Consider the following 18,387-nt stretch of genomic DNA (forward strand, 5'->3'; position numbering starts at 1 on the left):
AGGGCGATCAAATTAAGATCCTTCATCTGTACTGTATGACATTTACAACAAAACAGAAAAGCAAACATGTCTCAATTGTATCTCAATCCCACAATAACAGAAGGGGGAATTATTATTGGGAGTTGTTAGGAAGCCCTTGTGTTCTTTGCTAATAGAATCTCTGCTGGAGAGTCACTCTTGAACTAGCTTGGCAGGGTAGAGTGAAAAAGCCTGGCGGGATGTCGCCAGACCCATATGCTGCTGAGGGGAAATGTGCGGTTGGATGAGGTTTTCAAGTGTTTGGCATCCCGCAATTTTACCTCATGCTGCACTCGGCAACCAGTTTATCCACTATTTCTCTCCTCCAAATCTTACCCAAATAACACTATGCACATGTACAGTCTTCAACAAGGTAATGAATTATAAGAGAACTTAAAGGTAACTTCTAAAATAAAGGAAACACCAACATAAAGTGTCTTAATAGCGCGTTGGGCCACCGCGAGCCACCAGGACAGCTTCAATGCACCTCGGCATAAATTCTACAAGTGTCTGGAACTCGGAGGGATGTGACACCATTCTTCCACAAAACATTCCATCATTTGGTGTTTTGTTGATGGTGGTGGAAAACGCTGTCTCAGGCGCCACTCCAGAATCTCCCATAAGTGTTCAATTGGGTTGAGATCTGGTGCACACACACACACACACACACACACACACACACACACACACACACACACACACACACACACACACACACCCTTAAAACCCATATACTCCTTTGAGACCCCTCTTTCAAAGTCACTGATCTCTTCTTCTAGCCATAGTAGCCAAAATAATGGGCAACTGGGATTTTTATACATGACCCTAAGCATGATGGGATGTTAATTGCTTAATTAACTAAGGAACCACATCTGTGTGGAAGCACCTGCTTTCAATATACTTTGTATCCCTCATTTACTCAAGTGTTTCCTTTATTTTGGCAGTTACCTGTAGATCTAAACTGAATAGTTGTACCTGTGGTGCTTAGAAAGCAATGCTTGTGTATAAAGCAATGACATTCATTATATTATCCTCACATAAGCAGTCAAAGATCAAGGTGGCATTTCAGCAAACATTTCATCGGCATCTGCCTGAGTCACAACACAAGTGGCAGAAAGATCCTGTTGGAGTCATTTTGTGTCACTGCTTAAAACTTGGAAAGTCTAAAACGCAATAATCTGTGGACCACCTATAATCCTGACAGTGGAAGGCTCAGCAGACTGACAGAGAGTGAGAGTGTGAGCGAGAGAGAGGGAGTCAGAGATCCATCAGTCTCTGTCAGCGGAATATTGTCTAACTTTGGGACAACGTTCGTGCTATTCAGTGGTTTAAACTTTAGGCTATGTGAGAAAAGGCAGCAGAGTATGTTTTAAAAAATATATCCCTATTCTATATGGGCTCCTGCTTGGCTTTCACTTTCACATTAAAACAGTGATTATGAACAAGGATTACAAAACTGATTAAAGAAGATTAGGGAATTTCTCATCATCACATTTGGGAAAAGGAGGAAAAACACCCTTGACAACTCACACCCCCCCCCAAAAAAATATGATTGAAAATATATATTTTTCCTTCCCTGTAACTCACGTACAGTAACATTTATGTGCGTTAGTGATGTAGACCAGTAAATGACACACTGCTTGGTGAAGGCAGCAGCTCTGTTAATTGTAATCTGAGTCAATCTGGGTAAATCAAGAGTAATCTCCCTTTTACCAGCCTGAGCTGACTAGTTGACCGGAAGAGCTGGGCAACATATCCCACAGATTACACCTAAACCATTTATGATCCAGAACAGGTCCCTGTTCAATCAAGTCCGCTGACCATGGCCCGTATTCACAAAGCTCCTCACAGTAGTTGTGCTGATCTAGGATCAGGTCCCCCCTGTTAATATGATAATATTCATTATCTAGCTAAAAGGCAAAACCGATCGTATTATATTGAGTATATAAAAAACTGGATGAAGTAATCAATATCTGCCCTAATACTATAAAAAAAAATGGCTATTTATCCCCACAATGAACTGCTATAAGAGATTATCTACTGCTATGTATATTATGGCCTGGATATGTACTGTAAAGACAAAGAGAGATGATAGAGAGAGAGACAAAGAAATAGAGAGAGAACGAGACAGACAGAAAGCGAGAAAGAGAAAGTTCTAGGACTGTGGAGGATTCCGAACCCTCTGTAGCCTGAGGGTGATCCATCTGTGGTTCAGGAGTGTACACTACATTTACACTCACAGTCAGAATCTATTGGAGAAGAGGCAGAAATAAACGGCCGTCTGAAGAATATATAACAAATGACTTATCTAGCTAGCAGTAAGATGAAACAGCCCTGCCTGCCTTCCTGCCTTTGTGTGTGGTGAGGTTAACCTACGGAATCTTCTCACACGGAACTTACTGCCATGGATCTAGCAGTACCAGAGCTGCCAGTTTAGATGTCGCATAGTCACGAACGGCTTAAAACAAAAGAAACACACACACACAGACACATAGAATCTAGAAATACTACCGCGAATCAAAATTGGAGCTGATGCATCATACAACCCCCACCCACCAGTTGCAGACCGTTGCTGTGCTAGTCGTGACAGCCTAGCTAGTGTATGTGCTTGACAGAAGGTATGTTTTTGTTAACACCAGAGATCATGTGATATTTTCCAAACTTTTTGTATCCGGCTGGACTTCCTGTCTGCTGAGGCTCTCTTTAGCAGCTTAGAGCATGTTAAGGATTACAGTGTTCTCCAAGAGACCTCAGAATGGGGCTTTGTGCGTCGGCCCAGACCGTTATGTAACTAAGCACTGTACTGGATACGCAAGCAGGTCTTCTACTGCTGGATGGGTGGATGGAGGGATAAGGACAGAGAGAGAGAGAAAGTGAGAGAGAGAGAAACAGAGAAAATAGGGGGGAGAGTGAGTGATAAGAGAGAGATGTTGAGAGACAGAAGGAGAGGAGGGGCATGCCTCCCGCCACAGCATGGCAGCAGTAATGCTCTCTCCCCTTAATCCTGGTTTTAAACCTCTCTCTGATTCACTAAGGCAGATTATTGTCATTTCCCACTTCCCCTCCAGCCCTCCGGAGTCGAGCCATCCGATATGCCATTAACTTTTGTCATGTAAAACCTCCCTCATCTTCCACTGCCATCAGTAGACCTAAAATCTTCTTAGCTATGAATATGCCAAAAAAACAAGGTAGGCGTGAGAGGGAACTCTCGCCCCATCTCCGCAGCGTTCTCTACTCCTCTCATCTGAAGATCGTCTTCCCTGTTCCCCTGGTGCTCAAACTGCAGCTCAACTCAGCCTCACCATCTTAAAAATAGCCCACCCATCCTTCCAGAAATTACCATGTCCTTCAAAGTCATTAAAAAACATTACCAGAAGCCTTCACGGCACTCCATTTCTGTGTTGGGAGCAATTTGCACTTCGCAGTGCGCTGTTTAATTGGTGAAGATGATGGAGGACATGTTTCATAATTGTAACTGCTGGCAGTAGCAAGATTTTTTTGTCATTAGTGTTTCCATTAAACTGAAGTTCAATTCCATTACTTAAAGAAACCGGTCCACCACTTAAAATGACCAGGTAAACTGCCTCCAGTTTCAGAATAAGAGATGAACGGGCAGTAAAACAAAGATAAGGCAGGTTAAATTGAATCTGGTCTGAAATATTCACACCATGAATTTAGAGTAAAGCATTCTGAACATACTGTATGGGAAGATTTTATATATGTATAACACTTTCAGCATGGTGTATGACAATCAATTACCCATGATCTAAATCCATTATCATTGTATTACCTAGGCACCAAACAGAAGAAAACAGACAAACAGGGAGGGACGACCTGAAATTGTCCAGTAAGAAATGCTTGTTTCTGTTTTTCGTTGCAAAGCATTTTGCTAGATTTTGCTACTGTGTGTACTAATGAATATGACTCTGGTGTTAGTATCTGTGTGGTTACCTGGGCAGGAACTTAAGCTTAGCGTTGAAGCTGGACCTGGCCTGGATGTAGCCGGTCTTAGGCAGGATCTCCATGTGGTTCCTCAGCTCCGGACACACCTTGAATGTCAGCTGAAGAGCTGTGCTCGCTCTGCAATACAACAGACAACAGCGCTGTTTGGTTAGGCCCTGTACTAGTTAGTTAGGGCTGCTAACTCAAAGGAGAGCCTATTTAGTAAGTTAGGGCGGTGTTATGTCTATGACACAACAGGTTTCACCAAGCTACTGCGCAAGACGGCATCCATCAGTTTGTGATTTGTTGCATACATTTTACATGCGTCGATACTAAATTAAGAGGACCCTCACGAAGCAAATTTTAAAGGTGAGTGTACTTTACACAACAGACTCCCAGGATGTCCCCTTGTTACAATGTAGATATTTGACGAGGAAGTCGGAGAGGGGATCGTGAGTGTGTGAGGGACATGAACACAAATGGTCTGGTAGGTACTGCTGCAATGTACTCATGTCCTCGTCTCCCAGCCGATAATTTAGGTGACCCAATTTCAGGGGCATCCAACAGATGGTTGTGTCGGTGGTGAGAAGCCTCCCTCTGTAGCTGTGGTGATATAAATGGATCACTACCCAGGGAATTCTCCACGCACGGCCAACGACACACACACACACACACACACACACACACACACTAAACTCCACCAAGTTCCTCCATATGTATTGTTGTCTATAGGTATATACAGTGCATTCGGAGAGTATTCAGATCCCTTGACTTTTTCCACATTTTGTTACATTACAGCCTTATTCTAAAATGGATTAAATAAAACAATTTCCTCAATCTACACACAATACCCCATAATGACAAAGCTAAAACAGGTTTTTAGGCATGTTAGCAAATATAAAAAACAGATACCTTATTTACACAAGTATTCAGACCCACACACACACACACACACACACACCACGAGCTCCCCTCTCAACACGAGCTCCCCTCTCAACAGCTACACTCAATGACTCACGCTCGGTGGAAGCGCTGTGCAGTCAGTTTTTTCCATCACGTCCAGTATACAGAAGTGAGACCACTGAATGGTGGAAGTGTTGAACCCCCAAAGAAATTGATTCGATAGAGGTGCCGAATGGGTGCGTTCATTCCTTTTTCCGATGCCTAAATGAAGTGATCTACTTTGAATAGGGGGTCAAACAGATGGCTCTTCTCCCGGAGGCAAGGACATTCAGGAGTGGCCGTCTTTACCTGAGCAAAACGACAACCTTTTTAAACTGCTGCCCCAGGAATTCAGAGACATATAATCAATTAAGGCCATTTGTTGGATATTAATTGGATAGAGCAGTCTAGTGAACTCCTCATTTTGCAGGTAAAAGCAGAGACATATGAAGAGATCTCAACAGCGCCTTCAGAAAGTATTCACATCCCTTGACTTTTTCCACGTGTTATTTTCTTACCAACACAAATATTTCAAATTTACACAAATGTTCAATATAAATCCACAAGATAGAGGATTAGCTGATAGGCAGCAGAGAAGCCATGTGTGTCATTGTGCATGAAAGAACAGTGAAGACACGCAGCTCAAAAAGCTCCCCTATTGATTTTGTTTAGGGACAATAAAATGATCCTACAGAAAGTATTCACACCCCTTTACTTTTTCCGCATTTTGTTGTGTTACAGCCTGAATTTAAAATGTATTACATTTAGATGTTTTGTTCAGTGGCCTACATACAATACCCCATAATGTTAAAGTGGAATTATGTTTTTTGAATTGTTTTACAAATTAATTCAAAATCAAAAAAGTCTTGAGTCAATAAGTATTCAACCCCTTTATGGCATGCCTAAATAAGTTCAGGAGTATACATGTGCTTAACAAGTCACATAATAAATTGCATGGACTCACTCTGTGTGCAATAATAGTGTTTAACATGATTTAACTGTACCCCACACATACAATTATCAATCTGTAAGCTCCCTCAGTCGAGCAGTGAATTTCAAACACAGATTTAACCACAAAGACCAGGGAGGTTTTCCAATGCCTTGCAAAGAAGGGCACCTATTGGTGGAACAAAAAAAGCAGACATTGAATATGCCCTTGTGCATGGTTAAGTTATTAATTACACTTTGGGTGGTGTATTAATACATCCAGTCACTACAAAGATAGAGGTGTCATTCCTAACTCAGTTGCTGGAGAGGAAGGAAACCGCTCATGGATTTCACCATGAGGCCAATGGTGACTTTAAAACAGTTACAGAGTTTAATGGCTGTGATAGGAGAAAACTGAGGATGGATCAAACAACATTGGAGTTAATCTACAATACTAACCTAAATGACAGAGTGAAAAGAAGGAAGCCTGTACAGAATAAAAATATTCCAAAACATGCATCCTGTTTGCAAAAAGGCATTCAAGTAAAACTGCAAAGAAATTTGGCAAAGATGTCCTGAATACAAAGTGTTATGTTTGGGGTAAATCCAAAACAACACATAACTGAGTACCACTCTAATATTTGAAGCATGGTGGTGGCTGCATCATGTTATGGGTATGCTTGTCATCGGCATGGACTAAGGAGTTTTTTTTTGGATAAAAATAAACAGAATAGAGCTAAGCAGAGGAAAAATCCTAAAGGAAAACCTGGTTCAGTCTGCTTTCCAACAAACACTGGGAGACAAATTCACTTTACAGCAGGACAATAACCTAAAACACAAGGCCAAATATACACTGGAGTTGCTTAACAACACGACACTGAATGTTCCTGAGTGGCCTAGTTACAGTTTTGACTGAAATCGGCTTGAAAATCTATGGCAAGACTTAAATGGCTGTCTAGCAATGATCAACAACCGACTTGACAGAGCTTGAAAAATTAAAAAAGAATAATGTTCAAATATTGTACAATCCAGGTATGCAAAGTTCTTAGAGACTTACCCAGAAAGAATCACAGCTGTAATCACTGTCAAAGGTGTTTCTACAAAGTATTGACTCAGGGGTGTGAGTACTTATGTAAATGAGATATTTCTGAAATTGTTGCAATACATTTGCAACAATTTCTAAAATCACTTTGTCATTATGGGCTATTGTGTGTAGATGGGTGAGAAAAAAATATATATTGAATTCAGGCTCTAACACAACAACATGTGGAATAAATACTTTCTGAAGGCACTGCATGTACAGTGCATCCGGAAAGTGTTCAGACCCCTTCACTTTTTCCACATTTTGTTTATTATTATTTATTAAATTAATTGTTTTCCTCATCAATCGACACACAATACCCCATAATGACAAAGCGAAAACAGGTTTTTAGATTTTTTGGCAAATTTGGCAAAAAAAACGTAAGTATTCAGACCCTTTGCTATGAGACTCAAAATTGAGCGCTGGTGCATCCTGTTTCCATTGACCATCCTTGAGATGTTTCTACAACTTCATTGGAGTCCACCTGTGATAAATTCAATTGATTGGACATGATTTGAAAAGGCACACATCTGTTTATATAAGATCCCACAGTTGACAGTCACAGCAAAAACAAAGCCATGAAGTCGAAGAAATTGTCCGTGGAGCTCCGAGACAGGATTGTGTCGAGGCACAGATCTGGGGAAGGGTACCAAAGAATTTCTGCAGTATTGAAGGTCCCCAAGAACACAGTGGCCTCCATCATTCTTAAATGGAAGAAGTTTGGAACCACCAAGACACTGACTAGAGCTGGCCGCCCAGACAAACTAAGCAATCGAGGGAGAAGGGCCTTGGTCAGGGAGGTGACCAAGAACCCAATGGTCACTCTGACAGAGCTCTAGAGTTCCTCTGTGGAGATGGGAGAACCTTCCAGAAGGACAACCATCTCTGCAGCACTCCACCAATCAGGCCTTTATGGTGGAATGGCCAGATGGAAGCCACTCCTCAGTAAAAAGCGCATGACAGCCCGCTTGGAGTTTTCCAAAAGGCACCTAAAGGACTCTCAGACCATGAGAAACAAGATTCTCTGGAAGCCAAACGTCACATCTGGAGGAAACCAGGCATCGCTCATCACCTGGCCAATATCATCCCTACGGTGAAGCATGGTGGTGGCAGCATCATGCTGTGGGGATGTTTTTCAGTGACAGGGACTGGGAGACTAGTCAGGATCGAGGGAAAGATGAACGGAGCAAAGTACAGAGAGATCTTGATGGAAACCTGCTCCAGAGCACTCAGGACCTCGCAGGAGTGGCTTTGGCACAAGTCTCTGAATATCCTTGAGTGCCCAGCAAGAGCCCGGACTTGAACCCGATCAAACATCTCTAAAGAGACCTGAAAATAGCTGTGCAGTGACCCTCACCATCCAACCTGACAGAGCTTAAGAGGATCTTCAGCGAAGAATGGGAGAAGCTCCCCAAATTCAGGTGTGCCAAGCTCGTAGTTTCATATCCAAGAAGACTCGAGGTTGTAATCGTTGCCAAAGGTGCTTCAACAAAGTACTGAGTAAAGGGTCTGAATACTTAAGTAAATGTGATTTTTCACTGTCTAAAAACCTGTTTTTGATTTGTCATTATGGGGTATTATGTGTAGATTGATGAGGGGAAAAAAACTATATCTCTTTTAGAATAAGGCTGTAACGTAAGAAAATGTGAAAAAAGTGAAGGGGTCTGAATACTTTCCGAATGCACTGTATACTGAACAAAAATATAAACGCACATGCAACAACTTCAATGATTTAACTGCGTTACAGTTCGTATAAGGAAATCAGTCAATTGAAATACATAAATTAGGCCCTAATCTATGTATTTCACATGACTGGGCAGGGGTGCAGCCATGTGTGGGTCTGGGAGGGCACCCACTGGGGAGCCAGGCCACAAAAGGGCTTTATTACAGACAGAAATTTTCCTCAACTTCATTAGTTGTCTGGGTGGCTGGTCTTAAGATGATCCTGCAGGTTAAGAAGCCAGATGTGGAGGTCCTGGGCTGGCATGCATACACGTGTGAGGCCAGTTGGACGTACTGCCAAATTCTCTAAAACAATGTTGAAGGCGGCTTATGTTATAGAAATGAACATTCAATTCTCTGGCAACAGTTCTGGTGAACATTCCTGCATGCCAATTGCAAGCTCCCTCAAAACGTGTCACACAATGCCACAGATGTCCCAAAACTGCACATTTTAGAGTGGCCTTTTATAGTCCCTAGCACAAGGTGCACCTGTGTAATGATCATGCTGTTTAATCAACTTCTTGATATGCCACACCTGTCAGGTGGATGGATTATCCTGGCAAAAGGAAACATTTTCACTAACAGGGATGTAAACAAATTTGAGCACACAATTTGAGAGAAATATGCTTTTGTGCGTATGGAAGAATTCTGGGATATTTCATTTCAGCTCATGAAACATGGGAGCAACACTTTACATGTTGCATTTATATTTTTGTTCAGGACTATGACTCTGGGTAAAAAGATCACTGGTTACTTACTGTATGTTCTCTAATCATGACGAAAGACTCTCCATAGAACTAACATTGTAGCTCTCTAACGTTCATTCTATGAGTCATACGTCATGATTATATGTTCTCCTGCAGTGCCAATGCTTTCCACCGGTTATGGTTTTGAACTGACACCCATCGTTCATGACTGGATAAGAGCGTGATCTAATGATTATCAAAAGGGTATTACACGGGTATTAGATTCTAATACGCTCGACCAGATAGGGTTTAGTGATAAGGCCCATGGCTGGTGGAGGTTTAATGCTTTCAGTTATACTAGTTAAAGTCCTAAGCCCCATATATCCAGGAGGCTTATAGCTGTGGAGCTGATGGACTTCCTTACACTGTCATCTGGTTTAGGTAAAGCTGATTGACTAGCGCGCTCACACCAATTGCATGCTAGTGCCCATGAGTGGGGAAGGTTTAGTCAAAGACAGTACAGTTAGAAGATGGGCTAAAACTGCTTCTCCAATAGGAATCTCTGATCACACCTGTAGGCGTTGGCTAGCTAAGCACATTCACAGAACAAGTTATTGATCTAAATGTCGTCTCGCGCCGAATTGTGCATGTGCAGGCCATCAAATTAAACCGCTCCTTTGATATAAAGTAGTTTTTGACAAAAATGAAAACATCTCAGTTTGTCACTTTCACGAGGTTTGAGTAATTGCATTTTCAACTACTTAAGACATTGGCTCGAATCTATGTCGTGCCTTTAGATTTTGATCAAATTAACAACTAAGGAAGACATTTTCATTGACTTCTCAAACCCCAAACCGCAGCCTGGTCTGCTTGGTCTGTTTCGCAAGTGTTCCTGGAAGTCTTGCGATGTTGCGCCTCTGGGTTTAGAAACTGTGGTTTAGTGCTAGAGTTGCTCATGGATAGACTGGGTATCAGTCTGTTTGTGCCATTATGCCACTCCTTGTCATGCCAAACATATAGCCTGGGACAAGGCTAGCCCATAACAATAATAATTCTTAACATTCATGACTTGTTAAGGCTAAGGCCTCTACTAACATACGTCACTAGTCAAGGTGCCCATGGCTATACTGTAGCAGTGCCACTTTCCATCCCCTGCACGTCCAGATGGCACACTTGGTGAAAACCCACGTGGCCCAAGGCCTGATGGGATACTCAACACCTCACAGGGAGTCTGAGTAATTACCCCACCACTACCAGCACTACAGTGATGTCTCCCCTCTCCTGGCAACATCAAAAGATAAACCCTAAATTAACCAACTCAGGAGAGGGCCACTGGAGAAATGCCTAGGCACTCATTCCTTTATGCTCTATTTTTAGGAATCTTTCATTCAAAAGCGAGGCGATGGAGAGAACAACTATTGTTTCTGTAGGAAGAGGAGCTGCGTCAGAAACAAAATACATTAATCAACTCAGCCTCATTCCTCGGGGTGAGAGGAGGATGGTTGTGCGTACAGGAGGTATTGTTATAAATAAGTGAGGGAAGAAAGAGGGCAGGAGGTGGTTTTAGGAAAAGCAGATTGTCGTCTGCTTTGTCATCTTCTTTGACTCCCCAGCAGGTGTCAGTGGAAATGGGTTTAAATGTATGGCTTCGATTTGATTTGGTGTTTGCGATGAAACTTGCAGTCACCTGAAATATGCTAAAAGTGGATAAATCATTGACTCAAAAGCCAAGTTGACATTTTGTGTGATGCTGGTTGGTGTTGCTCTCGCTGTTCCCCCAAAATATGTCAACTGCTTTACACAACCATAACTATAAAGCAGTTCTATGTACACCAGAGTATATTATTTTATACCATTGGTAAAAGAGCAAACGTAACATATTGTATGATGCTAGTTGGTGTCTATTTTTGGGGACTTTTGGGGGGGGGTTTAAAAAGCTGGCGTTCTCGGCGTCACTGTTGCGGTCATTGTAACATGCATTTGTGCGCTCCAGCTTCCAGATGGCAGCTGCCACAAATCCCTCCTCGCACTGTGACGTGTGACACAAAGACGTACGTGTGGAGAGACATGCCTTATAAACGTTATGTCCTGCAGTGCTTTCTTAACTCCTCGGCATAATGTATAACATTCATAATCAAAAAGGATTTGCTATTGCTCAATTCCACCTAAAGAGGGGATTGAGATCTTAAATGGCACCTTATCCGGGGTCCTTGGACCCCATCCGATACAGTAGTCCCAGGGTTAGGTGGGTGTAAGTGAAGCCTAATACATTTCCCTGCTTTTGGTCACGTTATTAAATATTATGAACTGTATATTCTAAATTGTCCCCATTTGCTGAGTTATATCTCAGAAAAGCTTGAGTAAGCTGTCCATGTGATTGCAAGGGATTTTCGTGAGCAGTTTTTCTGTAAAAACAGAATTTAGCACATGCTGAATGGGACGGTGTTAGACTAGCACTCAGAATGTGCAACAGCAGCTAGAAACAAGTTATATAAATGTGTCAAGTATAAACAGCAAGAAAAGTGCTATTACACTGCATTCGTTTTTTAAGAATGTGTTGTCTTCTAGAGGGGGATACAGGTATGGAGGGAGACAGAGAGGAAGGGCAGAGGTGGGATTTGTAACCCAGTTGGCAGCACGTCCACTAGATCAGACTCCGACCCAGGCCAAGGTCTACTGTACATAATGTAAATTAATGACCTTCTCAACTCAATTGACGGACTCGCCTGCTTTGGACCACGATATTGTCTTGATAGAGGCGATCGAACATGCAGATCTTCAGGACAATGCTTGGCTGGGCCACCCACACGGGCACGCACACAGCCATCCCTCGGACCCCAATGGATATCTGTGAATAGACAAGGCACCCGTAAATCAAAACTAGTGCCTGGATGTTTCCGGGATAAGCCAGAAGGACATTCATCTCATTAGCCTTCACACATTATATATTATTATAAACTGGGTGGTTCGAGCCCTGAATGGTGATTGGCTGAAAGTCGTGATATATCAGACCATATACCATGGGTATGACAAAACTTATATTTTTACAGCTTTAATTACGTTGGCTTCCAGATTAAAATAGCAATAAGGCACCTCAGGGGTTGGTGATCCCCTGCTGATTTTGTACGTTTGCCCACTGACAAAGAAAGGATCAGTCTATAATTTTAATGGTAGGTTTATTTGAACAGTGAGAGACAGAATAACAGCAAAAATATCCAGAAAAACGCATGTCAGAAATGTTATAAATTGATTTGCATTTTAATGAGGGAAATAAGTATTTGACCCCCTCTCAATCAGAAAGATTTCTGGCTCCCAGGTGTCTTTTATACAGGTAACGAGCTGAGATTAGGAGCACACTCTTAATTAAAGGGAGTGCTCCTAACCGCAGTTTGTTACCTGTAAAAAAGACACCTGTCCACAAGAAGCAATCAATCAATCAGATTCCAAACTCTCCACCATGGCCAAGACCAAAGAGCTCTCCAAGGATGTCAGGGACAAGATTGTAGACCTACACAAGGCTGGAATGGGCTACAAGACCATTGCCAAGATGCTTGGTGAGAAGGTGACAACAGTTGGTGCGATTATTCGCAAATGGAAGAAACACAAAAGAACTGTCAATATCCCTCGGCCTGGGGCTCCATGCAAGATCTTACCTCGTGGAGTTGCAATGATCATGAGAACGGTGAGGAATCAGCCCAGAACTACACGGGAGGATCTTGTCAATGATCTCAAGGAAGCTGGGACCATAGTCACCAAGAAAACAATTGGTAACACACTACGCCGTGAAGGACTGAAATCCTGCAGCGCCCGCAAGGTCCCCCTGCTCAAGAATACATATACATGCCTGTCTGAAGTTTGCCAATGAACATCTGAATGACTCAGAGGACAACTGGTGAAAGTGTTGTGGTCAGATGAGACCAAAATGGAGCTATTTGACATCAACTCAACTCGCCGTGTTTGGAGGAGGAGGAATGCTGCCTATGACCCCAAGAACACCATCTCCGCCGTCAAACATGGAGGTGGAAACATTATGCTTTGGGGGTGTTTTTCTGCTAAGGGGACAGGACAACTTCACTGCATCAAAGGGACGGGGCCATGTACCGTCAAATCTTGGGTGAGAACCTCCTTCCCTCAGCCAGGGCATTGAAAATGGGTCGTGGATGGGTATTCCAGCATGACAATGACCCAAAACACACGGCCAAGGCAACAAAGGAGTGGCTCAAGAAGAAGCACATTAAGGTCCTGGAGTGGCCTAGCCAGTCTCCAGACCTTAATCCCATAGAAAATCTGTGGAGGGAGCTGAAGGTTCGAGTTGCCAAACGTCAGCCTCGAAACCTTAATGACTTGGAGAAGATCTGCAAAGAGGAGTGGGACAAAATCCCTCCTGAGATGTGTGCAAACCTGGTGGCCAACTACAAGAAATGTCTGACCTCTGATTGCCAACAAGGGTTTTGCCACCAAGCACTAAGTCATGTTTTGCAGAGGGGTCAAATACTTATTTCCCTCATTAAAATACAAATCATTTTATAACATTTTTGACATGTGTTTTTCTGGATTTTGTTGTTGTTATTCTGTCTCTCACTGTTCAAATAAACCTACTATTAAAATTATGGACTGATCAGTTCTTTGTAAGTGGGCAAACGTACAAAATCAGCAGGGGATCAAATACTTTTTTCCCCCACTGTACCACGCCTAAGGGCTGTGTCCTAGCACTCCGCGTTGCGCACAAGAACAGTCCTTAGCCGTGGTATATTGGCCATATACCACACCCTCTCGGGCCTTATTGCTTAATTATATAGTATATTGTAAATATAATTTTATTGACTACATCACTCCTATCACACATTCTCATGAGAGGAAAGCTGTTTTTGTCATACATAAGTTAACGCTTGGCTATTAGCTTCGGCTGAATAGACTTTTGCTGTAGTTTTAGTTCACTCAGGTAATGATGATGACATCATGAGGAAAATCTTACTGGTTCACAGGTTGGGTCGGAGAACTTGATGTGGAAGTCCAACTTAGCCTCCCCTGGTACGGTGGGTGTGAATACGATCTCCAACTTGACACTTTCAAACGGGCCCACCTCCCCCTCTCTGACCTAGGCATGGGAGGAAGTCTTGAGGGAACATGTCACAACAACAGTCACATCATCAAGTGCAGGATCAGGGGTATTCATTAGTGCACAGCGTAGCAAAACATTCTGCAACGGAAAACATTTTGCAATGAAAACTAGTTTCATATTGGACAAATTCAGGTAGGTCCCTCCCCATTTTGGCCCATTTGCTTCTATTTGGTTCCTAGTGAATACACTCCAGGTGAAATCTTTTTAGGGCTGGTTTTAATATAGTACCCTACATCTCATGATAGTCATACAGATGTGAAACTTCAAAGTCATATTTAAACTTTAACTTTAGTCAATGCTGGGTGTCATCCAAGACGGCATAGCAGTCAGACGTCCTTTGTCCTCGTCTTGTCGTGTCCCATGTGTATATATTTACATCTTTTCTTCGCATATTTTTTCTTCTAAAAACTCAACTTCAAAACACTCTCCTGCAACGGGCCTTACCATTTTTTTTTTTTTAAAGTATTATTCACCTCAAATCTGAAATCCACAACAGAAGCTAGCCAGAAGTTAGCCAGTTCACTGGCTAACATTAGTATTCAGCTAACCACTGTTGGCGGTCATCAGCTATCTTTTAGCTTGAAAAGCTATCGCCAGTTTTGTACAACGCGACTCAGACCAGAGCATACCGGACCTATTTTCTCTCCATATCCCTGGATTTCTACCACAAGCTCTGGACATTTACACCTGGATCTTGCAGCTAGCTAGCTGATATCCGAGTGTCTATTGGCTAACGTCGGTCCCGGAGCAAACATCAATTATTCCGGAGCTAGCCAGCTGAAGAGTTGCATCAGCCACTCCTGGGCTACAATCACCTATCCGGACCCGTTTTACTGCCGATGCGGAGCCTCACCGGGCCTTCACGACTGGACTACCGACATTATCTGCCCGAGGGAGTTATCCAACTGGCCCCTCCGTCGCGCCGTAACCTGAACGCCCATCTGCGGCCCGCTAATTGTTAGCTGTCTTATCGGCTGCTATCTGAATAGGTCTATTGGACAATTTTCTTGGGCCACTATAACTATTTTGCCAATTGGATTGGTCCCCTCTACCACACGGAACCCCACTAATCTACCGATGGAAACGCACGAGGTGGCTAAAAACAGTCCATCTTCTGCCAACTTGCTACCCATGGCCTGGCTAGCTGTCTGAATCGCCGTGACCCCAACCAACCTCACTACTCACTGGACCCTTATGATCACTCGGCTAAGCATGCCTCTCCTTAATGTCAATATGCCTTGTCCATTGCTGTTCTGGTTAGTGTTTATTGGCTTATTTCACTGTAGAGCCTCTAGCCATGCTCATTATACCTTATACAACCTTTCAGTTCCACCACCCACACATGCGATGACATCACCTGGTTTCAATGATGTTTCTAGAGACAATATCTCTCTCATCATCACTCAATGCCTAGGTTTACCTCCACTGTATTCTCATCCTACCATACCTTTGTCTGTACATTATAGCTTGAAGCTATTTTATCACACCCAGAAACCTGCTCCTTTTACTCTCTGTTCCGGACGTCATAGCTTTTAGTCATACCCTTATCCTACTCCCCCTCTGTTCCTCTGGCAATGTAGAGGTGAATCCAGGCCCTGCAGTGCCTAGCTCCACTCCTATTCCCCAGGCGCTCTCTTTTGATGACTTCTGTAACCGTAATAGCCTTGGTTTCATGCATGTTAACATTAGAAGCCTCCTCCCTAAGTTTGTTTTATTCACTGCTTTAGCACACTCTGCCAACCCGGATGTCCTAGCCGTGTCTGAATCCTGGCTTAGGAAGACCACCAAAAACTCTGAAATCTCCATCCCTAACTATGACATTTTCAGACAAGATAGAACGGCCAAAGGGGGCGGTGTTGCAATCTAATGCAGAGATAGCCTGCAGAGTTCTGTCCTACTATCCAGGTCTGTACCCAAACAATTTGAACTTCTACTTTTAAAAATCCACCTCTCTAAAAACAAGTCTCTCACCGTTGCCGCCTGCTATAGACCACCCTCTGCCCCCAGCTGTGCTCTGGACACCATATGTGAACTGATTGCCCCCCATCTATCTTCAGAGCTCGTGCTGCTAGGTGACCTAAACTGGGACATGCTTAACACCCCAGCCATCCTACAATCTAAGCTTGATGCCCTCAATCTCACACAAATTATCAATGAACCTACCAGGTACCACCCCAAAGCCGTAAACACGGGCACCCTCATAGATATCATCCTAACCAACTTGCCCTCTAAATACACCTCTGCTGTTTTCAACCAAGATCTCAGCGATCACTGCCTCATTGCCTGCATCTGTAATGGGTCAGCGGTCAAACAACCTCCACTCATCACTGTCAAACGCTCCCTGAAACACTTCAGCGAGCAGGCCTTTCTAATCGACCTGGCCCGGGTATTCTGGAAGGAAATTGACCTCGTCCCATCAGTAGAGGATGCCTGGTTATTTTTTTAAATGCCTTCCTCACCATCTTAAATAAGCATGCCCCATTCAAGAAATTTTGAACCAGGAACAGATATAGCCCTTGGTTCTCTCCAGACCTGACTGCCCTTAACCAACACAAAAACATCCTGTGGCGTTCTGCATTAGCATTGAACAGCCCCCGTGATATGCAACTTTTCAGGGAAGTTAGAAACCGATATACACAGGCAGTTAGAAAAGCCAAGGCTAGCTTTTTAAAGCAGAAATTTGCTTCTTGCAACACAAACTCAAAAAAGTTCTGGGACACTGTAAAGTCCATGGAGAATAAGAGCACCTCCTCCCAGCTGCCCACTGCACTGAGGATAGGAAACTCTGTCACCACTGATAAATCCACTATAATTTAGAATTTCAATAAGCATTTTTCTACGGCTGGCCATGCTTTCCACCTGGCTACCCCTACCCCATTCAACAGCACTGCACCCCCCCACAGCAACTCGCCCAAGCCTTCCCCATTTCTCATTCTCCCAAATCCAGTCAGTTGATGTTCTGAAAGAGCTGCAAAATCTGGACCCCTACAAATCAGCCGGGCTAGACAATCTGGACCCTTTCTTTCAAAATGATCTGCCGAAATTGTTGCAACCCCTATTACTAGCCTGTTCAACCTCTCTTTCGTGTCGTCTGAGATTCCCAAAGATTGGAAAGCAGCTGCGGTCATCCCCCTCTTCAAAGGGGGGGGGGGGGGGGGGCACTCTTGACCCAAACTGCTACAGACCTATATCTATCCTACCCTGCCTTTCTAAGGTCTTCGAAAGCCAAAGCAACAAACAGATTACCGACCATTTCGAATCCCACCGCACCTTCTCCGCTTTGCAATCTGGTTTCAGAGCTGGTCATGGGTGCACCTCAGCCACACTCAAGGTCCTAAACGATATTTTAACCGCCATCGATAAGAAACAATACTGTGCAGCCGTATTCATTGACCTGGTCAAGGCTTTCGACTCTGTCAATCCCCACATCCTCATCGGCAGACTCAATAGCCTTGGTTTCTCAAATGATTGCCTCGCCTGGTTCACCAACTACTTCTCTGATAGAGTTCAGTGTGTCAAATCGGAGGGCCTGTTGTCCGGACCTCTGGCAGTCTATGGAGGTGCCACAGGGTTCAATTCTTGGGCCGACTCTTTTCTCTGTATACATCAATGATGTCGCTCTTGCTGCTGGTGAGTCTCTGATCCAGCTCTACGCAGACGACACCATTCTGTATACTTCTGGCCCTTCTTTGGACACTGTGTTAACAACCCTCCCGACGAGCTTCAATGCCATACAACTCTCCTTCCGTGGCCTCCAACTGCTCTTAAATACAAGTAAAATGAAATGCATGCTCTTCAACCGATCGCTGCCTGCACCTGCCCGCCCGTCCAGCATCACTACTCTGGACGGTTCTGACTTAGAATATGTGGACAACTACAAATACCTAGGTGTCTGGTTAGACTGTAAACTCTCCTTCCAGACTCACATCAAATATCTCCAATCCAAA

The 18,387-nt window shown here is 43.5% G+C and overlaps 1 protein-coding gene across 4 annotated transcripts in view; it reads right to left on the reverse strand.

Annotated features, from left to right (window-relative positions):
* Positions 1-18,387, reverse strand: part of cfap74 (cilia and flagella associated protein 74) — a 49,854-nt gene that overhangs the window by 15,772 nt on the left and 15,695 nt on the right. For all 4 annotated transcript variants that reach the window (XM_014135416.3, XM_014135417.3, XM_014135415.3 and 1 more), the window contains exons 20-22: positions 14,294-14,416; positions 12,045-12,166; positions 3,970-4,098 (exon numbers count right to left, since the gene is read on the reverse strand). In XM_014135416.3, the coding sequence (XP_013990891.2) occupies positions 3,970-4,098; positions 12,045-12,166; positions 14,294-14,416 (374 nt within the window). The remainder of the gene's footprint in view (positions 1-3,969; positions 4,099-12,044; positions 12,167-14,293; positions 14,417-18,387) is intronic.

Source organism: Salmo salar, chromosome 13 (assembly GCF_965601325.2).
Source record: "Salmo salar chromosome 13, fSalSal1, whole genome shotgun sequence".
In the NCBI taxonomy this organism is placed as follows: Eukaryota; Metazoa; Chordata; class Actinopteri; order Salmoniformes; family Salmonidae; genus Salmo; species Salmo salar.